General features: G+C 40.0%; 1 protein-coding gene across 3 annotated transcripts in view; it reads right to left on the bottom strand.

The window, feature by feature from the left end:
• The window catches only part of NFATC3 (nuclear factor of activated T cells 3), a 494,316-nt gene that overhangs the window by 111,599 nt on the left and 358,170 nt on the right, over nucleotides 1-24,547 (bottom strand). For 2 of the 3 annotated variants that reach the window (XM_077288133.1, XM_077288131.1), the window contains one exon: nucleotides 14,316-14,593. The exons of the other annotated variant lie outside the window; for it this stretch is intronic. In XM_077288133.1, coding sequence (XP_077144248.1) covers nucleotides 14,499-14,593 — 95 coding nt within the window. In that variant the 3' untranslated portion in view covers nucleotides 14,316-14,498. Of the gene's footprint in view, nucleotides 1-14,315; nucleotides 14,594-24,547 lie in introns of those variants that run through there. 3 annotated transcript variants of the gene reach the window in all.

Here is a 24,547-nt window from a genome sequence, read left to right as displayed (position 1 = left end):
GTGTATATTTGATTTTTATTGTTTTATTTTGAATGGGGCGAAAGGGGGGCGATTTAAAAACTTTTATATTTTTCTTTATTTTTTTCAAAAGTTTTTAAACATTTTTTTTTTAATTTTGCCATGCTTCAATAGCCTCCATGGGAGGCTAGAAGCTGGCATAGCCTGATCGGCTCTGCTTCATAGCAGCGATCATCAGATCGCTCCTATGTAGCTGAATTACAGGCTTGCCATGAGCACAGACCACAGGGTGGCGCTCACAGCATGCCGGCATCAGCAACCATAGAGGTCTCAAGGAGACCTCTAGTTACTATGCCGACGCATTGGTGACGATCCTGTGACGGGTTCGGCGATGAGGGCATTTCCGTCCGCGCGGTTGGAAGCGGTAGTTAAATGCCGCGGGTGGATTGCGATTTCACTCTCCGCTATTGCGCGCACATGTCAGCTGTTCAAAACAGCTGACATGTCGCGGCTTTGATATGGACTCACCGCCGGAACCCACATCAAAGCAGGGGATCTGACCTCGGACGTACTATCCCGTCCGATGTCATAAAGATGTCCTCAAAACATACCGGAACTTAAGACACAAATATTTCATTTCAGAACTTTTCAGCAATGATAACATCTGTTGCTTACTGCAAATTACACACAGTAAAATACACAATAGGTAATTTAACATTTTTTTATTGAAAAGAGAAGAGCACTCAATAACTTAAACCTTAGTATATATCTTATTGCTGTTCGGTCACTGCAACAGTCATTCAACAAATGGTGCAAAAACTTGTTTACACACCTAAGGCTCTATAGAAAAATATTACTAGCTATCACAATTACAATTTTCTTAACATGATAGATGTTGAACAGTTATTTGCAGGGTTTACCAGTCTATTTTATAGTTTCCAATATAACACTGCCACAAAAATATACTTGTTTAAAACCAAGTAAAATTACACTTTCATGTGTTAAAAGGCACGGTTAATGTGGCAATGCTTCAACAAGTGTCTCAAAAACTGTTTTTACGTTATTGGTAAGCAATGACTATCTTAATTTGGATTTTTACTGGCTAATAATCTTTCAAAGTTCTGTATAAGCTTGAATGTCACTCTCCATTCAACAATGAAACATTTACAGTTTCTCCACTGTAACAGAGACCGAGACGTAGGCGATTTCTAAAGCATAAAATCATGGTCATTTCCTTGAAATCGTGACATTGCTGGTATAGAGAAGAATGCATATAATATTCTTCGATGGAGTAAAAAACTAAGGAGTTGTCTGTGTTCCATAACCTGGGGAAGCTGTGGATGATTATACAACTGAATGGTTGACCATGTAATACCCGGACCCCCCCAAGTCCACCAGAGAGCCGCTTGAAAATAGATCTCAATTTCTGGCTCATACAGGAGTTTCCAGTGCAGAGTACCAATGTGCATGTTCATAAGCCATTACAATATAGAGACACGAGTCGTGAATCAATTAAAAGCCTAAATAAACATTTGTAAATTAGGTATAATTGGCAGAGTATAATACTACCATTAAAAAAATTTAAAGGGGTCGAATCTTGACCTTACTGCTATGACGATTATAGTCAAGTTACTGTCATTTAAGGCGGTTTTTATATTTGTATTCCCCCTTTTTCCCAAAATTACCTCCATAAATTGCACTTTTATTTCAAGGTTGGTACGTGAGCTTCCAACTCACCCCTTGACCTCATACATTTGCTGTGTCTTCACATCTTTTTGCACCTCGAATGAATGTTGTCTACTCTCACGGTGCAAAGTCAGAGCTTCATACCTTTTCTGCTCTCAGAATCATGACAGGGTTATTGAACCTGGCTCATGGCCATAAGTTATACTCATTGTGCATGCACCACAAAATACAGATACAGCACTCATGTGTATGGGCATCATTAGTTCTAATTTTATAGTCCCAATTTGAAAGATGCTGCAAATCATGTAAAACAACTGTAGAACGTTTTTGACATGCAGCACTTTACTTTTTTTCAGAAAAAAAAAATATATTTGTAAACAAACTACAACAAATGTGAAATAAATACTAAATGGTAATGGAAAGATAGCTGTTAAGTTTACTTTACTACAAGTTAGAAACATGGGGATACTGTGGTTACAAAATCATTCTTAGAAAAAATATTAGATTAATATTACCAGGAAGTTCTCTGGTGAGGAAAACCACAGAATAAGACAAGCACCGAATTTTCCTGTTCCAGATCTAGCTGTTGACATGACGAAAATTCAAAATCCAAACTGCAGGCCAATTTACAGAAAATTATACAATTTGTGTATGTGTATATATATATATATATATATATATATATATATATATATATATATATATATATATATATATATACATACATACATACACACACACACACACACACACACCGGTATATATATATATATACATATACACACACACCGGTATATTATAAATATATATATATATATATATATATATATATATATATATATATATATACACACACACACACACACACACACACACACACACACACATACACACATTTTATGGGAGGTCCACAAAGTTGAGTGCATATTCTTGCATGTGTGGAGGAAAGGTTGTATAGTGGCGGGTTCCTTATTGGCACGCGTTTTACTTTTTTTTTTTTTTTTTTTTTAAAGCTTTATCCTGTACATGTATCTTGAATAAAATTAATTTTTTTTGTATTTAATTTGATATCTTGTGTATTGTATTCTCTATCCATAGCTCAAATCAGCACAGCCTCTATCGAGCACTTATTTCCGTTCCATGTGCTAATTTATCAAATCGAGAAATTATCGCTATTCAGCTTCTACACTAAATATACAAACAACAAACGCACAATTTTCTATCCACAAAACATTCAAGAACATATGTAATACACAACATATACACTCACTGGCCACTTTATTAGGTACACCTGTCCAACTTCTTGTTAACACTTAATTTCTAATCAGCCAATCACATGGCGGCAACTCAGTGCATTTAGGCATGTAGACATGGTCAAGACAATCTCCTGCAGTTCAAACCGAGCATCAGTATGGGGAAGAAAGGTGATTTGAGTGCCTTTGAACGTGGCATGGTTGTTGGTGCCAGAAGGGCTGGTCTGAGTATTTCAGAAACTGCTGATCTACTGGGATTTTCACGCACAACCATCTCTAGGGTTTACAGAGAATGGTCCGAAAAAGAAAAAAAATCCAGTGAGCGGCAGTTCTGTGGGCGGAAATGCCTTGTTGATGCCAGAGGTCAGAGGAGAATGGGCAGACTGGTTCGAGGTAATAGAACGGCAACAGTGACTCAAATCGCCACCCGTTACAACCAAGGTAGGCCTAAGAGCATCTCTGAATGCACAGTGCGTCGAACTTTCAGGCAGATGGGCTACAGCAGCAGAAGACCACACCGGGTACCACTCCTTTCAGCTAAGAACAGGAAACTGAGGCTACAATTTGTACAAGCTCATCGAAATTGGACAGTAGAAGATTGGAAAAACGTTGCTTGGTCTGATGAGTCTCGATTTCTGCTGCGACATTCGGATGGTAGGGTCAGAATTTGGCGTAAACAACATGAAAGCATGGATCCATCCTGCCTTGTATGGAGCATCTTTGGGATGTGCAGCCGACAAATCTGCGGCAACTGTGTGATGCCATCATGTCAATATGGACCAAAATCTCTGAGGAATGCTTCCAGCACCTTGTTGAATCTATGCCACGAAGAATTGAGGCAGTTCTGAAGGCAAAAGGGGGTCCAACCTGTTACTAGCATGGTGTACCTAATAGAGTGGCCGGTGAGTGTATATTATTTTCAAAGACATTAACATTATCTTTGTTCTGTGCAGATCAAAATGTAAGTAAAATAGTAAAAGGTGTTACAAAAGACTAGAAGGTTCGAATTAAAGGGAACCTGTCACCCCCACCCAGGCGTTTTTAACTAAAAGAGCCACCTTGTGCAGCAGTAATGCTGCATTCTGACAAGGTGGCTCTTTTAGTTATTGGTGCTGTAACTGCAGAAATAATCCGTTTTGTAATTTGTCATAAATACCTTTCTTCAGTCCTGGAGGCCGGCCTTCCCCCCGCCCCGATGCAGACGCCACACAGCCGTCACTCAAGTCTTCTTGGCACCAGGCGCCGCCTCCTCGGCGCTGTTTTGAAGTCAGCCGGCGCCTGCGCTCTTTTGTCATGCCTTGGGCAGGCGCAGTGAGCGCTGCCCGTCCTCTGTCTTCATATGCAGTCTAGCTGACTGCGCTTGTGCGGCCGCCCTGCCTGTGTATCCCTGCCCCGCAGTGTCTTCTGATTTCTTCACATTGCGGGGCTGGGATTCACAGGCAGGGCGACTGCATATGAGGACAGAGGATGGGCAGTGCTCACTGCGCCTGCCCAAGGCATAACAAAAGAGCGCAGGCGTCGGCTGATTTCAAAACAGCGCTGAGGAGGCGGCGCCCGGCGCCAAGAAGACTTGAGCGACAGCTGTGTGGCATCTGCAGCAGGGGGGGAAACGCCTGCCTCCAGGACTGAAGAAAGGTATTTATGACAAATTACAAAACGGATTATTTCTGCAGTTACAGCACCCAGAACTAAAAGAGCCACCTTGTCAGAATGCAGCATTACTGTTGCACAAGGTGGCTCTTTTAGTTAAAAACGCCTGGGGGTGACAGGTTCCCTTTAAAGAAGCCCTCTTCCTCCCATGAAAATTTGTATCCTTTTAATATATTGCAATCATCATACTGTATAGCACTGAGTACTTACAAATTTCTCATTTTGCCTTTCTACCCAACTAATTCTTCTCTTTTCTCTGCTCGATGTAGAAACATTTTCCCTGCATTTATCATCTCCCTCTTCAACGCCTGACTCAGCTACTGCAATCCTCCCCTTGCCAGGGACTTTTGCAGTGACTCAAAGGGGCTGTCTGGTACAAATCGATAAGTCTGCAGGCACTCTGTGTAACTGCAGATTTTGGAATCCCCCCAGCGGGTACGTATTTGTTTATTTGTTATACATACTCCCGGCCAGTGCTTGTCCAGTGGACACGGCCTCACTCCATACATTTACACATACTATACACTTGTATTGAATGTGGGCGCGCTGACTGGTCTGGTTCTGTCCGCGAGTATACACATCTCATACTTGCCCACCGGTACAGGCTCAAAGCGGTGAATCCTCACAGCGCACAGTGAGTCTGCTGGGAGGATCTATAAGTCTGCAGTCACACTGAGTGACTTCAAACTTATCGATTTGGACCAGACAACCACTTTAAAGACTCATACAGGGAAACCTGCTCTCCTTTTTCTACATAAAGCTTAGGAGGATTCAGATAGTCAATTTTTAATCATGTGATGTCATAGACCTAATGGTAAAGCGAGTAATTATCTGGGTAAAAGGGCAAAATGAGCAATTGTAAGTACACAGTGCTATATAATGATCATTACAGTATATTAAGAGGATAAAAATCTTCATGGGATGAGAGCTTCTTAAAATGACACTTGTTAGAAAAGTGCAATTTTTTTAAACTCAGGATTAATAGAATTTTTTAGATTTTTATCTTCATTTGAGTGCTTTGCAATGAAAAATTAATTACAAATATATTTTACTTATCTAGTAGTCAGCACAAAGGGTTAACTTTTAATTAGTGGCTCAGACCATTGCCTCCTTACACTCGGGAAAAGTTCATCTGTAGGGTTCTTTCATTAAGAATAGTAGTTGGAGGATTGGAATGAACGCTCTATTATTCTCGTATATATATATATATATATATATATATATATATATATATATATATATATACATACATACATACACACATTGTCTTGGCAGACGAAGCAATGATATGAGCAAAAAAATGAAGTTATGTCTTGGCAAATTGTGCAAGCTCTTATGGTGCCAATGGTGAGACAGGGAGGCTTGTAAAGGGTGTGTGTATATAGTCCATCCATGATATTCGCTCACAAGCTGCCACTTTAGGCCAGGGCTCCATGGCAACTGGTCAATTGCATGAAGTGCTTCATGAACAAGCTCACCTAGCAAACTAATAGGTTATAAGCAATATTCTGCAATGAGGGCAAGTGATCTATAAGGGATTACAGGCGAGATCTTAAATCTTGTGTATTTAGTACACAGTACAGTGAAAAACTACAAGTACGGAGCAACAATAAGGGCACTGATTTACTATAAAATCACGGAGAGACTGAGTCACAAAACTCCTCATTGAATGTGCAGCTGCTGAAAATAGATTATATTGCATCACATTCAATGTAACAAAAAGCCTACCACCTTTATAATAATATTTGTTTGGTATTTCTTGGTATCTGCAGAAATCCAACATTGTTGTGAAGTCTTAAGTATTTGGTATTTAAGTTGTAATAAATTTGTCATTTATTTGTGTGTATTTAGCTTAGTGCTGGAAAAAAACAGTTGTCTATATTGTTACATATTTTAGCATTTGTCACATATTTTAGCTATTTAACTACAGTATTGAAAATACATTTTTGGGTTTCTACATTTTTTAATCTTAACTACAGTACCTACCGTAATTCTAGTTTGTGCATATGGACAGCTACCGTAATGGAAGGAAAAGAACTTAACATTTGCCAGATTTTGCAATTTTTGCTATACAAAATGGATAAAACACTTTGTGGAACTTTATCTACAACATAGAAATGTGGTATTAGACCCCTAAAAAGCTTCAAAAGGCGAAGAGGAATTTCAACTTTTTCTCAGTGAACAAAAAAGTTTTCATGTAATATGTGATGTCAGCATTTATTCCCTTAGAAAATGAAGGCATACCAGTAAGATCGTCCACCACTTAGTTGGTGGTGGTGCAACCTTTGCTATTTTACAAGCATTAAGTGGTTGAAACCCCTTTGTTATTCTCTCTGCATATTGTGGGACCAGTCCCCTTACAGTGAACCCACAAGGCTTCCTGCAAGTGAACAGGGCTGTGTCTCTATCCCTGCACCGAGTAGACGACGAAACACTATTCTGGGGAACCTTGTAAATATCATAGGAAATTAGCATTTAGGAAATCTTTAATGGACAAATCACCCTAATAAGATGCAAAGTATAAATTAGATGTTCTCACCAAACCATAAATTCAATTGTCATACAAAATGTAATTGTGATGGCAGAGGTAAGGAAAAAATCTGTACCAAAACCGCAACTCCTGCAACAAGATAGTGCTCACATAACTAGTTGGATACAAAAAAATGTACGGTAAGTTTAAGTTTCGTTTATTTAAAAAAAAAAAAATTGAAAGCAGTCTCCATAGTGAGTTTTATTCTGGAGATATTCTTTAAAAACATTGCTTTTAGGTGAGGATATCTCCCACAGCACATCCATTTTGTCTTTGCAGCGCTACCCTGTGGCAGAGTCACTACATTCACAAATGAGAAAAAATCTACAACAAAAAATAAAATCAAATATAGTTGTCCACTACTTGGACAACTCCTCTCTCTTTTAGGGTATGTGCACACGTATTCCTGAGGTCTGCGGATTTTTCCGCAGCGGATTTGTGAAAACCGCAGGTAAAAGGCACTGCTTTTTACCTGCGGAATTATCGCGGATTTACAGCGGTTTTTGTGCGGATTCCACTGCGGTATTACACCTGCGGTTTTCTATTATGGAGCAGGTGTAAAACCACTGCGGATTCCGCACAAAGAATTGACATGCTGTGGAATGTAAACCGTTGCGTTTCCGCGCCTTTTTTTTCCGCAGCATGTGCACTGCGGATTGCATTTCCCATAGGTTTACATGGTACTGTAAACTCATGGGAAACCGCTGCGGACCCGCAGCTGTGGAAACGCTGCGGATCCGCAGCAAAATCCGCAGCGTGTGAACATAGCCTTAAAGCCTTTATATAGTTTAAAGCCACAATTTGCACTGACGTAGTTATTAGTGATGAGCGAATATACTCGTTACTCGAGATTTCCCGAGCACGCTCGGGTGTCCTCCGAGTATTTTTTAGTGCTCGGAGATTTAGTTTTCATCACCTCAGCTGCATGAACAGCTATTAGTCAGGCTAAGTACATGTGGGAATTGCCTGGTTGCTAGGGAATCCCCACATGTAATCAAGCAGGCTAGTAGCTGTAAATCATCCAGCTGCGGTGAGGAAAACAAATCTCCAATAGAAAAGAAGGATGGAGGGCACCATCAAACTAATATCAAACTGGGATCAACCCGGGGTATGTCAAAGAAAGTAATGTCAACAAACAAGAGAAAAGAAGACATACATGCAACCGGGGATCACCAAGAAACAACAATATTATAAATAATACTCAATTTTATTGTGGTCAAAAAAGCAGACACAACACACATTAAAAACAATTAAAAACCAAATAGGTACATCCCCAAAAGAGGGGAATACCCCCCAAGACCAGGAAAAAGCTAATACTGAGAACAATAATACCAATGTGCCATAACTGGTGCTTGCAAATGTAAAACAGATATAAAAAAGGCGCATATACACTATACAACTGCTCAATAAGCAAGATTAGTCATATTTGCCCTAAAGGCATAGGATTGTTATGGCCATAACAATTATACGATGAATAAGGCTCATACGGTAATAGTGTATAATCAAATACACCCCCTTTACAAAAATACAAAAAACAACATCACATAGCCAAATAGATATTTGAAAAAACGTCCCAAATGCTGTAAGGATCACATATATATATATATATATATATATATATATATATATATATATATATATATATATATATATATATATATATATGTATATATATATATATATATATATATAGTGCTGAATGCAAAACGTGCAGAATAAATAGTATGAGGTAAGGGGGGCAAGATCTGAACCCCACAGACTGCAAACAAAATATATACAGGCCTACAATTGGAGGGCACATAAATTATCTCACCTGCCCGTAGGCAATTGCTAGATGAAAAGAAAGCTGCATGCATATCATGTCCTATGGTAAATAAAATTCATAATACATAAATGCATCCTATATGCCGCAGCAGCCCAATATATAAAGTGCTATATGCAAGAATATTCAAAAGCTGTGGTGTAAAAAATAATAAAGGATAATGCCTAAACACCACAGGCTACTACCTACAAATGGAGTGTAAGCAGACTTGCAAAAACAGGGCTAATGGATGACACAACAGCATACAGACAATGGCTAGATGGAAAGGCATGCAGATGCGCATAGAGGGGAGTAAAAAAGAGCCATGGACGCCAAATACGACCTGCCCAGGGCTAAAGACAACGCTAGAGCAGCAAAAAAACGGTCATGGGGGGCAAAAGACGCCCAACGCGTGTCGCCACAGCGTGGCTTCGTCAGGAGAAACAAATCTCCAAGCACATACTCAGAGGACACCCGAGCGTGCTTGGGAAATCTCGAGTAACGAGTATATTCGCTCATGACTAGTAGTTATCAATACATGGATTAAACTTATATGAGACTATTCATGAATGCAGGTTTTCTCAGAGCTCACACACTGCAGTTTTAATGATGCTTTTTTCTGTATGTTTTGTTTTCAGCCAAGAGTAGAATCTTTCAGTTCTTTATTGAGAAGTTATCAATCTTCACACCACTAAAATACATTGAATTGCAAAGTACAACTGTGAACTGGCTTTTTCTACGTTTATCTGCTCTGAAGTTTTTGTTCAATCGATTTTATTTGGTTAATTTTACTTTGATTCAAAATATTCACATTGTTACAGTAATAAAATGTGTAGTTCAATACATTTTTCTTGTCTCAATTAGAAAATGTACAATTTAAAACACATTTACTACTTTGCAAATTTTAAGAAAACACATTTTTTTTTTTTTTTTTTTTTTAACTCAGCCATACCATATTTAGGGTGCCCTCTAAATAGAACATTTACATGAGTAAAGTTTACTTATCCTGCTACGAGAGGTTTCCTAAATTAATACAACCATAAATTACTAAAAAACAATTGAGGACATTTTTCAAACCAAAATTATTTAAGGAACTATACAAGTTTACAAAAACTCCTTCTAACAATTTGATTTTAATATGTACTTGGGAAAAGTCCTCAACATTAGGTATTAGATTGGTGGAGGTCCAACACCCCATCGTGCCCTCATAGACTATACTAGGGTATGGACAGTGAAAAGAGCATAACAGCATAGCTATGCAATGTGTAGTAGCCGCTGCAGGGTGCTGCAGTTCTACACTGTGCTGTCCAGCTCCATTCAATGTTCATTTCCTGCAACTGCTGGAGCGAATAGCTAGTCTGTGTGGGTTCGGGGAGTGGGACACCCACAGATCGGATATTCATTATCTAGCCAAAAGGTACTTGGTAGAAAACCGAACTTTAATTTTACGTCAGACTACAATAGGCGTTACACCTCAAGTTAACAAATGAATATTTCTTTGCTAAGGCCCAAATAAAATAAAAGGTCAACCTGAGAGAACACACAGTCGCTATTAAAAAAAAAAAAAGGTAGCTTTTTTTCAAAGTCAGATTTGGAAAACAAACTGTAAATACCTATGCAGACGAGTCCAAAATAGCCACAGTTTTCACAACTGAGAATATTGAAGACCCTTAAAATGTAGAGGGAAACAAACCACTAATAGCAAACTAGAAGACTGCTAAAAAGTGACAGCATCTTTTATATGTCGTACAAAACTAGACTTCACCTACTCCCACGTGGCTGGGTTAGAAGCGATGTGAATTATCATGTATTAACAATAGCCTCGTCTACTTCACAAATCTGAATAGGTGGTGGTCCATTGCCTGCGCAACCCGGAAAATCTCCCGCATATCAGGTAAAAGAAAAACTAAAAAGGATATTCTGGCCTCAACAAGTTACCACCTTGAGGCAAAGTTCCCACGATGAATATTTGGCGAGCTTTTGAGATTGCAGATTTTCTGCACCTATTGGCTAAATTAGATTACTTGTGTTTTTCTCAATGCACTTTTCTCATGTTTATGATGTTGTGGCTTTTGTTTCTTTTTTTGGCGTGTCTTGCTTTAAATATAGCCGCTTAAAGGGAACCTGTCACCCCCCCCCCAGTCGTTTCAAACTGAAAGAGCCACCTTGTGCAGCAGTAATGCTGCATTCTGGCAAGGTGGCTCTTTTAGTTCTGGGTGCTGTAACTAGAGAAATAATCAGTTTTTTAATTTGTCAGAAGTACCTGGTCTTCATTCAAGGAGGCCGGCGTTTCCCCCCTGCTTTAGACGCCACACAGCTGTCACTCACATCTTCTTGGCGCCGCCTCCTCTTCACCGTTGTTTTGAAAATAGCCGGCGCCTGTGCTCTTTTCCCCTGCCTGGTGCAGGCGCAGTGAGCGCTGCCCTTCTTCCCTCATATGCAGCCCAACTGACTGCGCCTGCGCGGCCGCCCTGCCTGTGAATCCCAGCCCCGCAATGTGAATAAATCATAAGTCACTGCGGGGCTGGGAATCACAAACAGGGCGGCCGCGCAGGCACAGTCAGCTGGACTGCATATGAGGAAAGACGGGCAGCGCTCACTGCGCCTGCACCAGGCAGGGGAAAAGAGCACAGGCACCGGCTATTTTCAAAACCGCGCTGAGGAGGAGGCGGCGCCCGGAGCCAAGAAGATGTGAGTGATAGCTGTGTGGCGTCTAAAGCAGGGGGGAAACGCCGGCCTCCTTGACTGAAGACCAGGTATTTCTGACAAATTAAAAAACGGATTATTTCTCTATTTACAGCACCCAGAACTAAAAGAGCCACCTTGTCAGAATGCAGCATTACTGCTGCACAAGGTGGCTCTTTTAGTTTGAAACGACTGGGGGGGGGGGGGGTGACACAGGTTCCCTTTAAACACTTTCTGGTATGAAAGCACACTGAACCAGAATATGCATCTTTTACCTGCAGATTCTCCTCATTTAATGCAGTTCTGTGAGAAAAATCCACACATTGAACTCAGTATACCAGAGCAAGAGGAATCGACGCTTCAGATTTTAGACATGCCCCAAAGATCAGTTTATAGAACAAAGAACAAGCAGCCCAGAGGACATGAGATTGCTATAAATCTGGAAATGTAAGACACTTTTTTTGAGCAACAAAAATGCCTTGTGTCAAAAACTCACCAAAAACTGATTGTGGAAACTGATTTTAAACACAGGAAAAGGGATACATAATAGATCAGTGTGGAGCCCACAGCTGAGAACCCATAATCACCAGAACAGGACCGCAGAGGGCTCCACCAGTCTTCAACAGTGTCATAGGCTTAATTGGGGCAGCAGGATCCACAAGTGACCTGCCACTCCAACTCCTCCTCCTTGTGCTCATGTGCCCTGGGAGAAAATAGGGGGACATGAGATACCCAATCTCACAATCCATGGGGCTCCCAGCAGTGTGACAAACACAGATTGTAGTTCTCCTGTAGAAAGAGGATATTAGGCTGGAATACCTCGTGTAGGTCTTGTGTGCACTAGGCCTTGTATCTCAAGTTGTGTGACCATGTAAAGGCAAGCTTCAGAGAGGAGTTTTGAATGCACCAAAAATCCTTCCTTTCTAGCAGTAATGACAAGTTGTTTTGAAGGCACAGCACTTTTAGCACAACATTACCAATTAAAAAAAACAACTATTATTAGCTGCAAACAAAATATAAATACATCAGTAAAAATGTAGAAAATTCTTCCACACTTACTGATAATGTATAGCTTCCCTAATACAGTGGTAGTTTGTCTTTATGATATTAGATTTAGAAATTACAGCAGAAAGTTGTGTAGCTTCATGGGAGATCCATATACAGCTGTTCTAAACTATAAGTAGTTCAATCCCTAATGTAAAATTGCTACAATTTCTCTTTTTTTAGGGCTCAGTTTTTCTTGAACTGCAACCCTTTAAAATGTCAAAACTTACCACCAAGTATGGCATTGGTTTCCACTTCCCACATCATTTGTGACAAGTGTGTTTTGGACAATGTCGTCCATTCCCAGAAGTTGACGCAAGCCCCTTATCTATCAGGGCTAAGAAGTCAAGGCAAGAAATCTATATTAAGGCCCCGTCTCACATAGCGAGATCGCTAGCGAGATCGCTGCTGAGTCACAAGTTTTGTGATGCAACAGCGACCTCAGTAGCGATCTCGCTATGTGTGACACGTACCAGCGACCAGGCCCCTGCTGCGAGATCGCTGGTCGTGTCGGAATGGCCTGGACCTTTTTTTGGTTGTTGAGGTCCCGCTGACATCGCTGAATCGGTGTGTGTGACACCGATCCAGCGATGTCTTCACTGGTAACCAGGGTAAACATCGGGTTACTAAGCGCAGGGCCGCGCTTAGTAACCCGATGTTTACCCTGGTTACCAGCGTAAATGTAAAAAAAACCAAACAGTACATACTCACCATCTGATGTCCGTCAGGTCCCTTGCCGTCTGCTTCCTGCTCTGACTGACTGCCGCCGTACAGTGAGAGCACAGCACAGCAGTGACGTCACCGCTGCGCTCTGCTCTCACTGCACGGCGGCACGCAGTCAGAGCAGGAAGCAGACGGCAAGGGACCTGACGGACATCAGATGGTGAGTATGTACTGTTTGTTTTTTTTGGTAACCAGGGTAAACATCGGGTTACTAAGCGCGGCCCTGCGCTTAGTAACCCGATGTTTACCCTGGTTACCCGGGTGCTGCAGGGGGACTTCGGCATCGTTGAAGACAGTTTCAACGATGCCGAAGTCGTTCCCCTGATCGTTGGTCGCTGGAGAGAGCTGTCTGTGTGACAGCTCCCCAGCGACCACACAACGACTTACCAACGATCACGGCCAGGTCGTATCGCTGGTCGTGATCGTTGGTAAATCGCTATGTGAGACGGGGCCTTTACAGAGAGCATTCTTGTGCGCTCCCAACCCCACCGTCCAGAAGTTGCTCAACAGACGAGCTTCACTTGAACAATGGAATAGATTTCATTAATTTGTTCTGATGTGTTATGAAGAAATGTAATTCTTTACATGTATTTGTATTTTATGTTTGCAGCTTTATAAATTAAAGAGTCTAAATCACTACATTTTGCACAGAAACAAATGCCATAGTTTACAATGATTAACACTATAGTAGCACAATGTTTTAAGTCTTCAGCTTTCCATCTAGTGGTAAGTTTTACCCTGCAGAAATGTAAGCAAATCTGTGCATTAAACAAAGCAATTAGTCTATGTAAACTGGGGCATTAATTCACATCATAAAAATGCAATGATAGTGACACCTAAGCAAACTTTCACAATCCCAGATAGGGATGCAAATGTTGCATTCCCTGGAGCTAAAAAAAAAAACCAAACAAAAAACCCCCCCAAAGCTTTAACTTAAAACTCAAAGAAATTTAACAGCAACTGTAAAATACCGGCAAACCGCTACTTGTGTCCATGATTTATATTATAAAGAATTTTTACAAGTAAAAAAATCTCCCGAAGGAGACTTAAAGGCAACAAAGCTGGAAGCATAGAAATTTAAAGACATAATAGGGTGCAATAGGGATGACCATAGACTTCATTGTTGTCTTGTCATTTTTTTCTTTTGCCAAAAAGATTAGACTGATTATCAGGTATTGGGCATATTGGGCTCCAGGGGCTTATGGCATTCTCTTTGTATCCTTGCGACTCCATGAGATATGTCACGTCCTATGATCTCATTAACTGTAATAGAAAACAACAGTACAATTAACATTTATAGTATATATTCTATTCCTATAATCTGCAAACAATTAGGCTTCCTTGGTGCACATATTAGTCTATGGTGACAAAAGTTTATAAAACTAACAGCAGAGAAACCATGAAGAAATAGATGGCAAAATAAACTTATATTTCAAGCACAGCAAGTCCCTACTAGGCAAACGGAGTATTAGAATCCAAGTTATTGCATAGAAACATGACTATAAGTAACTAATAACCAAGAGTGTGTTCAGAATGAGCAGGCATATCCACATGAGGTATTCGCAACATAGCAAATTCCTAAATAGGATGATTGCTCAAATGCATTTGTCTGCCACATCAGATACCTCTACACTTAGGACACATGCACACGTTGCGTAAAGTGGTGCGGATTTTTCCGGACTGATTTTGGTAAATCCACAGGTAACCCGCACTGCGGATTTCCTGCGGAATTACCACGATTTTTTTGCGGATATTGTGCGGATTCCTATTATGGAGCAGGTGTAAACCGCTGCAGAATCCGCACAAAGATTTGACATGCTGCGGAATAAACAACGCTACGCTTCCGCACGTTTTTTTCCGCATCCTGTGCACTGCGGATTTTGGTTTCCATAGGTTTACATGGTACTGTAAACTCAGGTAAAACTGCTGCGCATCCGCAACGTGTGCACATACCCTTAAACTTAGGCTGGTTTCACACTTGTGTTTTGATCTGCAGCGTTTTTAAAAAAAAATGCAGGTGGTGAAAAAACGCATGTAAACGCATGCAAACGCTGCGTTTTTTAGACGCATGCGTTTTTGCATGCAGAAAAAAAACCGAGGCGTTTTGACGCGTTTACATGCGTTTTTTCCTGAGTTTGCGTTTTTGAAAAGCATGCTGAGAAGTGTGTGACAGCTGCCAATCATCAAAATCAACTAGAAAACCCACTATTAATAGAATTACATAGGGTTAGGGTTAGGATCCCAAGGGTTAGGGTTGGGGTTAGGATCCCTAGGGTTACTAGGGATCCTAACGTTAGGGTTAGGGTTTTCTTGTTTTTTTTTTTTGTGTTTTCTTGTGTTTTTCTATAGAAACGCATGCGTTTAAAAACGCATGCGTTTACATAGACAGCAATAAATTTTTTTGCCGCGAATAAACGCATGCGTTTTTTTTGCGGCAAAAAAACGCCGCTAGAAATTACTACAGGTTGCATTTCTGCAACTAAACGCACGCGTCAAAAAACGCATGCGTTGCCGAAAACGCGTCAAAACGCATGCTAAAAAACGCATGCGTTTTTTAATGTTAAGTATAGAAAAAAAAAACGCATGCGTTTTTTAGCGCTAAAACGCTGCAGATCAAAACGCAAGTGTGAAACCAGCCTTACAAAGTCACTCATACAAAAGTACTACAGACCGTTTACTCCAGTGTAACGGAGTTAATTTAGGCCTTTGCGACAAAACTGCCTTTTTCATTGCTTTATGTGGCAATAATTCTGGGATACTTCTACACATCCCACTGATTCGGAGAATGTTCATTCATGACACATTGCACTTTATGTTTGTGGTAAATTTAGGTCAATAGATATTTTCACAAATAAATGAAAAAACTTGAAATTTGATGAAAATGTAGAAATAAATAGCAATTTACAAAATCTGAATTTTTATACCATTAAAAAAGGTTATCCCACGGACAAAGTACATTTTGATCTTTTAATAAAAATAAGTTTCACAATTGGATATGTTAAAAAATAAACTTCCGGTGCAGAGAATCTTACAGATGTACCTCTGCAAGATACTAGTAATAGTTGCGTCTGACTTTTTTTTTTTTTAAAGAAAATTTACAAAACCTATTTTTTATGGGAACATTCAGTTTTGAATGAGTGAGTTTGAAGAGTCTATATACAGGTCCTTCTCAAAAAATTAGCATATAGTGTTAAATTTCATTATTTACCATAATGTAATGATTACAATTAAACTTTCATATACTATAGATTCATTATCCACCAACTGAAATTTGTCAGGTCTTTTATTGTTTTAATACTGATGATTTTGGCATACAACTCCTGATAACCCAAAAAACCTGTCTCAATAAATTAGCATATTTCACCCGACCAATCAAATAAAAGTGTTTTTTAATACCAAACAAAAAAACCATCAAATAATAATGTTCAGTTATGCACTCAATACTTGGTCGGGAATCCTTTGGCAGAAATGACTGCTTCAATGCGGCGTGGCATGGAGGCAATCAGCCTGTGACACTGCTGAGATGTTATGGAGGCCCAGGATGCTTCAATAGCGGCCTTAAGCTCATCCAGAGTGTTGGGTCTTGCGTCTCTCAACTTTCTCTTCACAATATCCCACAGATTCTCTATGGGGTTCAGGTCAGGAGAGTTGGCAGGCCAATTGAGCACAGTAATACCATGGTCAGTAAACCATTTACCAGTGGTTTTGGCACTGTGAGCAGGTGCCAGGTCGTGCTGAAAAATGAAATCTTCATCTCCATAAAGCATTTCAGCCGATGGAAGCATGAAGTGCTCCAAAATCTCCTGATAGCTAGCTGCATTGACCCTGCCCTTGATGAAACACAGTGGACCAACACCAGCAGCTGACATGGCACCCCACACCATCACTGACTGTGGGTACTTGACACTGGACTTCAGGCATTTTGGCATTTCCTTCTCCCCAGTCTTCCTCCAGACTCTGGCACCTTGATTTCCGAATGACATGCAAAATTTGCTTTCATCAGAAAAAAGTACTTGGGACCACTTAGCAACAGTCCAGTGCTGCTTCTCTGTAGCCCAGGTCAGGCGCTTCTGCCGCTGTTTATGGTTCAAAAGTGGCTTTACCTGGGGAATGCGGCACCTGTAGACCATTTCCTGCACACGCCTTTGCACGGTGGCTCTGGATGTTTCCACACCAGACTCAGTCCACTGCTTCCTCAGGTTCCAGTCACCTCTTCTCGTTGTACAGCGTTTTCTGCCACATTGTTTCCTTCCAACAGACTTACCATTGAGGTGCCTTGATACAGCACTCTGGGAACAGCCTATTTGTTGAGAAATTTCTTTCTGGGTCTTCCCCTCTTGCTTGAGGGTGTCAATGATGGCCTTCTTGACATCTGTCAGGTCGCTAGTCTTACCCATGATGGGGGTTTTGAGTAATGAACCAGGCAGGGAGTTTTTAAAAGCCTCAGGTATCTTTTGCATGTGTTTAGAGTTAATTAGTTGATTCAGAAGATTAGGGTAATAGGTCATTTAGAGAACCTTTTCTTGATATGCTAATTTATTGAGACAGGTTTTTTGGGTTATCAGGAGTTGTATGCCAAAATCATCAGTATTAAAACAATAAAAGACCTGACAAATTTCAGTTGGTGGATAATTAATCTATAGTATATGAAAGTTTAATTGTAATCATTACATTATGGTAAATAATGAAATTTAACACTATATGCTAATTTTTTGAGAAGGACCTGTATGGGAAATTCCCCAATGTGAGAACATTTAAAAAACTGCATCCCTCAAAATATTAAAACCTGCTGTCAGGACATTTATCAAGGAGTAAACTTTAGCATGTTTTTTTTCATATTTTGCTGGCACTTTAAAATACCTGCAGATACAGGTCCTAAGACCTGAGCGAATGCTCAATAGACCCACAGAAAGCGAAAACGGGGCACTCTGTGTCCACTGTGTGTGACTCTGGAGCTGCACAATTCTCAGGGGTCTATTTATCGAATGGTGGTAGTCTCAACACAGCCACTTATTGACCTTCAGGCAATTAAAAGACAGCTAAATATGAAAAATGCTGACAGTTTACTTACTCTAATCTTTCAGATGCTTCACAGGAATTAAAGCAAAGTAAAATAAAAAAATTAGGTTTTTTCCACTAAAATATTGCTTTAGCCCCAAATTTTAAATTTTTAAAAAAGGTAATAGAAGAACATGAAACCCTAAAACGGTTACACACATTCTCCTAAATGCAGCAATACCCCACATATGGTCAAAAAGTACGGTTTGGCGATATGGTGGGACTTGAAAGGGAAGGATCACCATTTGGATTTTTTGAGTGCAGTTTTGTATGGAATACATGCCAGATCACTATTTTAGTACTTAAAGGTTCTATTATTATTATTATTATTATTATTTATTTATATAGCACCATTAATTCCATGGTGCTGTACATGAGAAAGGGGTTACATACAGGGTTATAGCTATCATTTACAGTAAACAGGTTTACAGTGACACACTGGTACAGAGGGGAGAGAACCCTGTCCTTGCGGACTTACATTCTATGGGATAGTGGGGAAGATACAGAAGGTAGGGGAAGTTATTTTCTACTTATTAGTAGAACCTATCACAAAAACAGGAACCCCAATTTGGAAAATAAACCCTCAAGAAATGTATCTAGTTGTATTTTTAACCAGGGCTGTGGAGTCGGAGTCTGAGTTGTGAAGTCGGAGTCCATTTTGGTGGAGTCGGAGTCGGTATAAAAACTCTTAAAATATAAAATAAATTGGGTACAGTAGTTCAATGTAGTTTTTTGGGCGGAATATTTTTTTCATTTTGGAAAGTTATGAAATGTCCTATAAATGTCTGTCCTATCCTAGATCTAAAGTCTACAATTTTAGCGGAGATCTGTGCTACAGTTTATGTTCACGATAAGTAGTGAAGCTCCTCCGCTACAGATAAGGGGAAAAATAACAAAACACACAGGGAAGAGATGCCTGCATTCATCTCAGAATTCTGGAGTGAACAGGAAAGCAGGCTTAAGGTAAGTACTTCTTAAAGCATATCTAAACTTTCAATAAACTGTGAATAAATCAACTATGTATAACTATGTGCTTAACCCTTTCACGACATGCGCCGTACATGTACTGCGCATGCCGTGAATCCCCCTTTGATGTGGGCTCCGGCGCTGAGCCCACATCAAAGTCGTGACATGTCAGCTGTTTTGTACAGCTGACATGTGCGCGCAATAGCTGCGGGTGAAATCGCTATTCACCCGCCGCTATTAACCTGTTAAATGCCACTGTCAAACGCAGACAGCGGCATTTAACTAAAGCTTCCGGCCGGAAATGACGTCTTCGCCGACCCCTGTCACATGATTGGGGGTCGGCGATGTGTCAGGACAGTAACCATAGAGGTCCTTGAGACCTCTATGGTTACTGATGCCGGCCTGCTGTGAGCGCCCCCCTGTGGTCGGCGCTCACCGCACACCTGCATTTCAGCTGATGATTGCTGCTATGTAGCTGAGCCGATCGAGTTGTGCCAGCTTCTAGCCGCCCATGGAGGCTATTTAAGCATGGCACAGGTAAAAAAAAAAATGTTTTTAAAAATATGAAAAAAATGTAAAAAACAAAAAGTTTAAATCACCCCCCTTTCGCCCCATCCTAAATAAAACAATAAAAAAAAAAAATCAAACCTACATGTATTTGGTATCGCCACGTTCAGAATCGCCCGATCTATCAATAAAAAAAAAGCATTAACCTGATCGCTAAACAGCGTAGCGAGAAAAAAATTAAAAACGCCAGAATTATGTTTTTTTTGTCGCCGCGATATTGCATTAAAATGCAATAACGGGCGATCAAAAGAACGTATCTGCACAAAAGTGATATTATTAAAAACGTCAGCCCGGCACGCAAAAAATAAGCCCTCACCCGACCCCAGATCACGAAAAATGGAGACGCTTCGGGTATTGGAAAATGGCACTTTTTTTTTTAAAGCTAAGTTTTGAATTTTTTATCACCACTTGGATAAAAAATAACCTAGACATATTAGGTGTCTATGAACTCGTAATGACCTAGAGAATCACAGTGGCAGGTTAGTTTTAGCATTTAGTGAACCTAGCAAAAAAGCCAAACAAAAAACAAGTGTGGGATTGCACCTTTTTTGCAATTTCACCGCACTTGGAATTTTTTTCCCGTTTTCTAGTAAAAGATATGGTAAAACCAATGGTGTCGTTCAAAAGTACAACTCGTCCCGCAAAAAATAAGCCCTCACATGGCCATATTGATGGAAAAATAAAAGTTATGGCTCTGGGAAGGAGGGGAGTGAAAAACGAAAACCAAAAACGAAAAAGGGCCGCGACTTTAAGGGGTTTATTCTAAAACTCTGGGCAAAACCGTCAATGAAAAAGACCTGGATGTATGGGTGGATGACAAACTCCTATTCAGTGGCCAGTGTCAGGCAGCTGCTACAAAGGTAAATAAAATAATGGGATGCATTAAAAGAGGCATAGATGCTCATAAGGAGAATATAATTCTACCTCTATACAAGTCACTAGTTCGACCACACTTAGAATACTGTGCACAGTTCTGGTCTCCGGTGTATAAGAAAGATAGCTGAACTAGAGCGGGTGCAGAGAAGAGCGACCAAGGTTATTAGAGGACTGGGGGTCTGCCATACCAAGATAGGTTATTACACTTGGGGCTATTTAGTTTGGAAAAACGAAGACTAAGGAGTGATCTTATTTTAATGTATAAATATATGAGGGGACAGTACAAAGACCTTTCTGATGATCTTTTTAATCATAGACCTGAGACAGGGACAAGGGGGCATCCTCCCTCTACGTCTGGAGGAAAGAAGGTTTAAGCATAATAACAGACGCGGATTCTTTACTGTAAGAGCAGTGAGACTATGGAACTTCTCTGCCGTATGTTGTTGTAATGAGTGATTCATTACTTAAATTTAAGAGGGGACGGGATACCTTTCTGGAAAAGTATAATGTTACAGGGTATATACACTAGATTCCTTGATAGGGCGTTGATCCAGGGAACTAGTCTGATTGCCGTATGTGGAGTCGGGAAGGAATTTTTTTCCCCAATGTGGAGTTTACTCTTTGCCACATGGTTTTTTTTTGCCTTCCTCTGGATCAACATGTTAGGGCATGTTAGGTTAGGCTATGGGTTGAACTAGATGGACTTACAGTCTTCCTTCAACCTTAATAACTATGTAACTATAACTATAATCCAGTATATGTTGTCTCTGTATGCTTCATGTTTTAGTTTGTTTTTCCTCTTAGCTCACGTTTGGAGAAATTGGCTGCTCTGATGACATATACACTACGCATAGAATATAAGGGGAAAAACTGTTTTCTAACATCTCAAATACGGAAATACAGTAACAGGATCGATGAGAATACATATTTTTGTTTGTGTGTTCTGGAATGATTCAGCACAAACATGCTCCCTCACTCCTCCCCTCTTCATAGACTGTGAAGAAATATGATGTGAAGCATTTAGTGAGCTGTACCCTCAGACAAGCCTGACATCTAAACATATTTTACAAACTTATGTCTTATTGATTTATGGAAAAATTGTTTAATTTCTATCCTAAATTATACAGTGCATGATTCCCTATTCTTGCAAGAATTACAATATATCTTGCTTTTTTTACAGGACTAAATTATGTTGAGAGCAAATTTATATAATTACTATACTGTATAATTACTATACTGTATTTGAGCATTTCACAGTGACTCAAGATAAAAAACATTTTGTGTGTCAGTGTATAAGTGACTCAGGTGAAAATAAATGCTGTGATGCCAAAATCAGTGCATGCTCAGGCAGTGATAAAAATGGTCCTTAAAGAGCTTCTAATCAAAAAGACATTTACAATACTGCCACCCAGACGTTTACAAAGCTGTGATTGAAAAATCACAGCAGCACCAAGAAACCAGAGACCAGCATCTGCCGCCAGGCAAGGGAGGAGGAAAGAGCGTCTCAAACAGTTACAAGATATTTTGTAAGTGACAAAGTTACTGTAACAATGACAGCAGAGGTGTTTAAAAGACAGCTCATCGAGCTTGTTGTGAAGGACAATGTACCATTATCATTATTTGCACGACCGGCTTTTACAGCTCTTAATGGAGAAATGGCCTGCAAACTTGGTGTTTCTCTGGAAAGCGAAAGTATTAGAAAATTAGTGATTGAAGAAGCCCTTAACCAAAAGGAATATCTTAAAAAGACTCTCAAGAGACGCTTTTTGTTTCTTAAAATGGATGTGTGCACATGTCACAGAGTGAACTATTTTGCTATCAACATTCGATATGTTTGTGACAACAAAAAAATGGTTACTAAGATGTTGGCAGTAAAAGATACGAAAGATCATCACAGAAGCCAGTTTCGCCAGACCTTAGTGGAAAAAGTTCTGCAAGATTATGAATTTAAAAAAACAGATTCTTGCTACTGTAACTGATAATGCTTCAACCATGATAAGTACAAGTAAACTGATGAATGACAATAATGAAGGTGAACAGCAGCTAGCAGAACATTTCACATTCAGTATGTTGAAAATAGAAAGCCACAGTCCTATTCCCATAACGGAGGAACAAACAGATATTACTACAGAAGAACAGCAAAATGATTCTTTACAATTAGATGATCTGGCTGATGCTGTTTCACACCTCCTTCCTATTCATCACATGCACTGTGTTGTGCACACGCTGCAGCTGGCAATAAGATATCATCTGCAAGAGGGACATGCTGGAACTCTGATTAGCAAAGTGAGGAAATTGGCTATTGCTGCCAGAAACCCTAAAATTGATTCCATCTTGAAGAGACGTGCTGGAAATGGGGCAATTGTGGATCAAGCCACTTGGTGGGACAGCACCTATTTAATGATTGAGCGATTGCTTGAGCTGAAACGCTTCCTTGTAGATATGGCCAACCCTCAGGTAACACTACAAAATGGACACAGGTGGCTGAATTGAAGAAATTGCTTCATCACCCATTTACAGTGACTAAAAAGTTACAAGCTGAGGATTTAACTCCTGTCATTTTTATAAAAGAGTGGAAGAACTTGTTGTTTTGCTGGTCCTAAAGAGAAGGTTTAATCGCAGATGGCATTACTGCTTCAATGAAATGGAGAGAGACACCGCTACTAGAAAATATAATTATTCTTGTAGCTGTTTATGTGGACCCGAGTTATAGTATATTGCTGGATGATCAACAGCTTACTAAAGGAAAAGAAGCTCTGACTGAGGTAGCAGTTAGTATGAGTGGGCTACAGGCTGGCCAAAAGCAAGAGGACTCAGGTCCTGCCAGTGCTGCTGCTGCAGTTTCTTCATCCTCATCAGATGAGGAGTTTGATTTCGAAAAGTATTTGGACAACATGGAGCAGGCAAATTGTTGCCGCAGGAAAGAAAGATTCCACTCCCATAGAAAACAGATAGACCATATTTCAGCATAATTTTTCACTTGCTCTCAAAGAAGTAGAAGAGTTCAATCATTCATCAAAACTGACTGTGCACGAGGCAATTCGTTTATACCCTGAACTTGATAGAGATGTTGCCCATGTGGTTACTGCTTAGCCACCAACCCAAGTTAGGGCAGAGAGGTTGTTCTCTAGCCTTAAAATAATGTCAGATTTGAGATCATCTATAAAGGAGGATCTGATGGAGGCGATACTTTTCGTGAAAAAGAACATTTTTTTTTTTAACACTAAAACGCAAAAATGAAAAAAGTTGAAACATTTTTAGTTTTCAAGGTCTAATCTCAAAGTTGTGGATTAAAAATGCTCAACACACACCTAGATGAATGAGACTAACCTCTCATTCATCTAGGTGTGTAGTCGGTCATTTGTGGGGGTGGGGGTTGGGGGGTTTGTTGTTGTTGCTTGTGTGGCACCCTTCAGGGCTATACAAATGTGACATGATGTCTCGATTCTATTCCAGCCAAGATTTCACCTAAAAAATAAATAAATAATGGAACAGCAATTCTTCCACCACTATCTTCCAAGTCCTGCCGTTTTGCCTAAATAGTACTTCAAGACCATATGTTGGGTATACCACATTAGGGACAAACTGTAAAACAAATTGTAGGGTCCATTTTCTCCTAATAACCCTCATGAAAATAGGAAAAATTGGGCTAAAGCAAGGTGAGTTAATAGGAAGGAAATGGACCTCACATTTTTTTTAATTTTTAACACAATTTCCACCAAAGACAGTGATCCCCCATTAGGTTGGATA

The sequence above is a fragment of the Ranitomeya variabilis genome, chromosome 2, assembly GCF_051348905.1.
Source record: "Ranitomeya variabilis isolate aRanVar5 chromosome 2, aRanVar5.hap1, whole genome shotgun sequence".
In the NCBI taxonomy this organism is placed as follows: domain Eukaryota; kingdom Metazoa; phylum Chordata; class Amphibia; order Anura; family Dendrobatidae; genus Ranitomeya; species Ranitomeya variabilis.
Note: the sequence above shows the minus strand (reverse complement) of the source record. Positions and strands in the feature narration are given on the sequence as shown.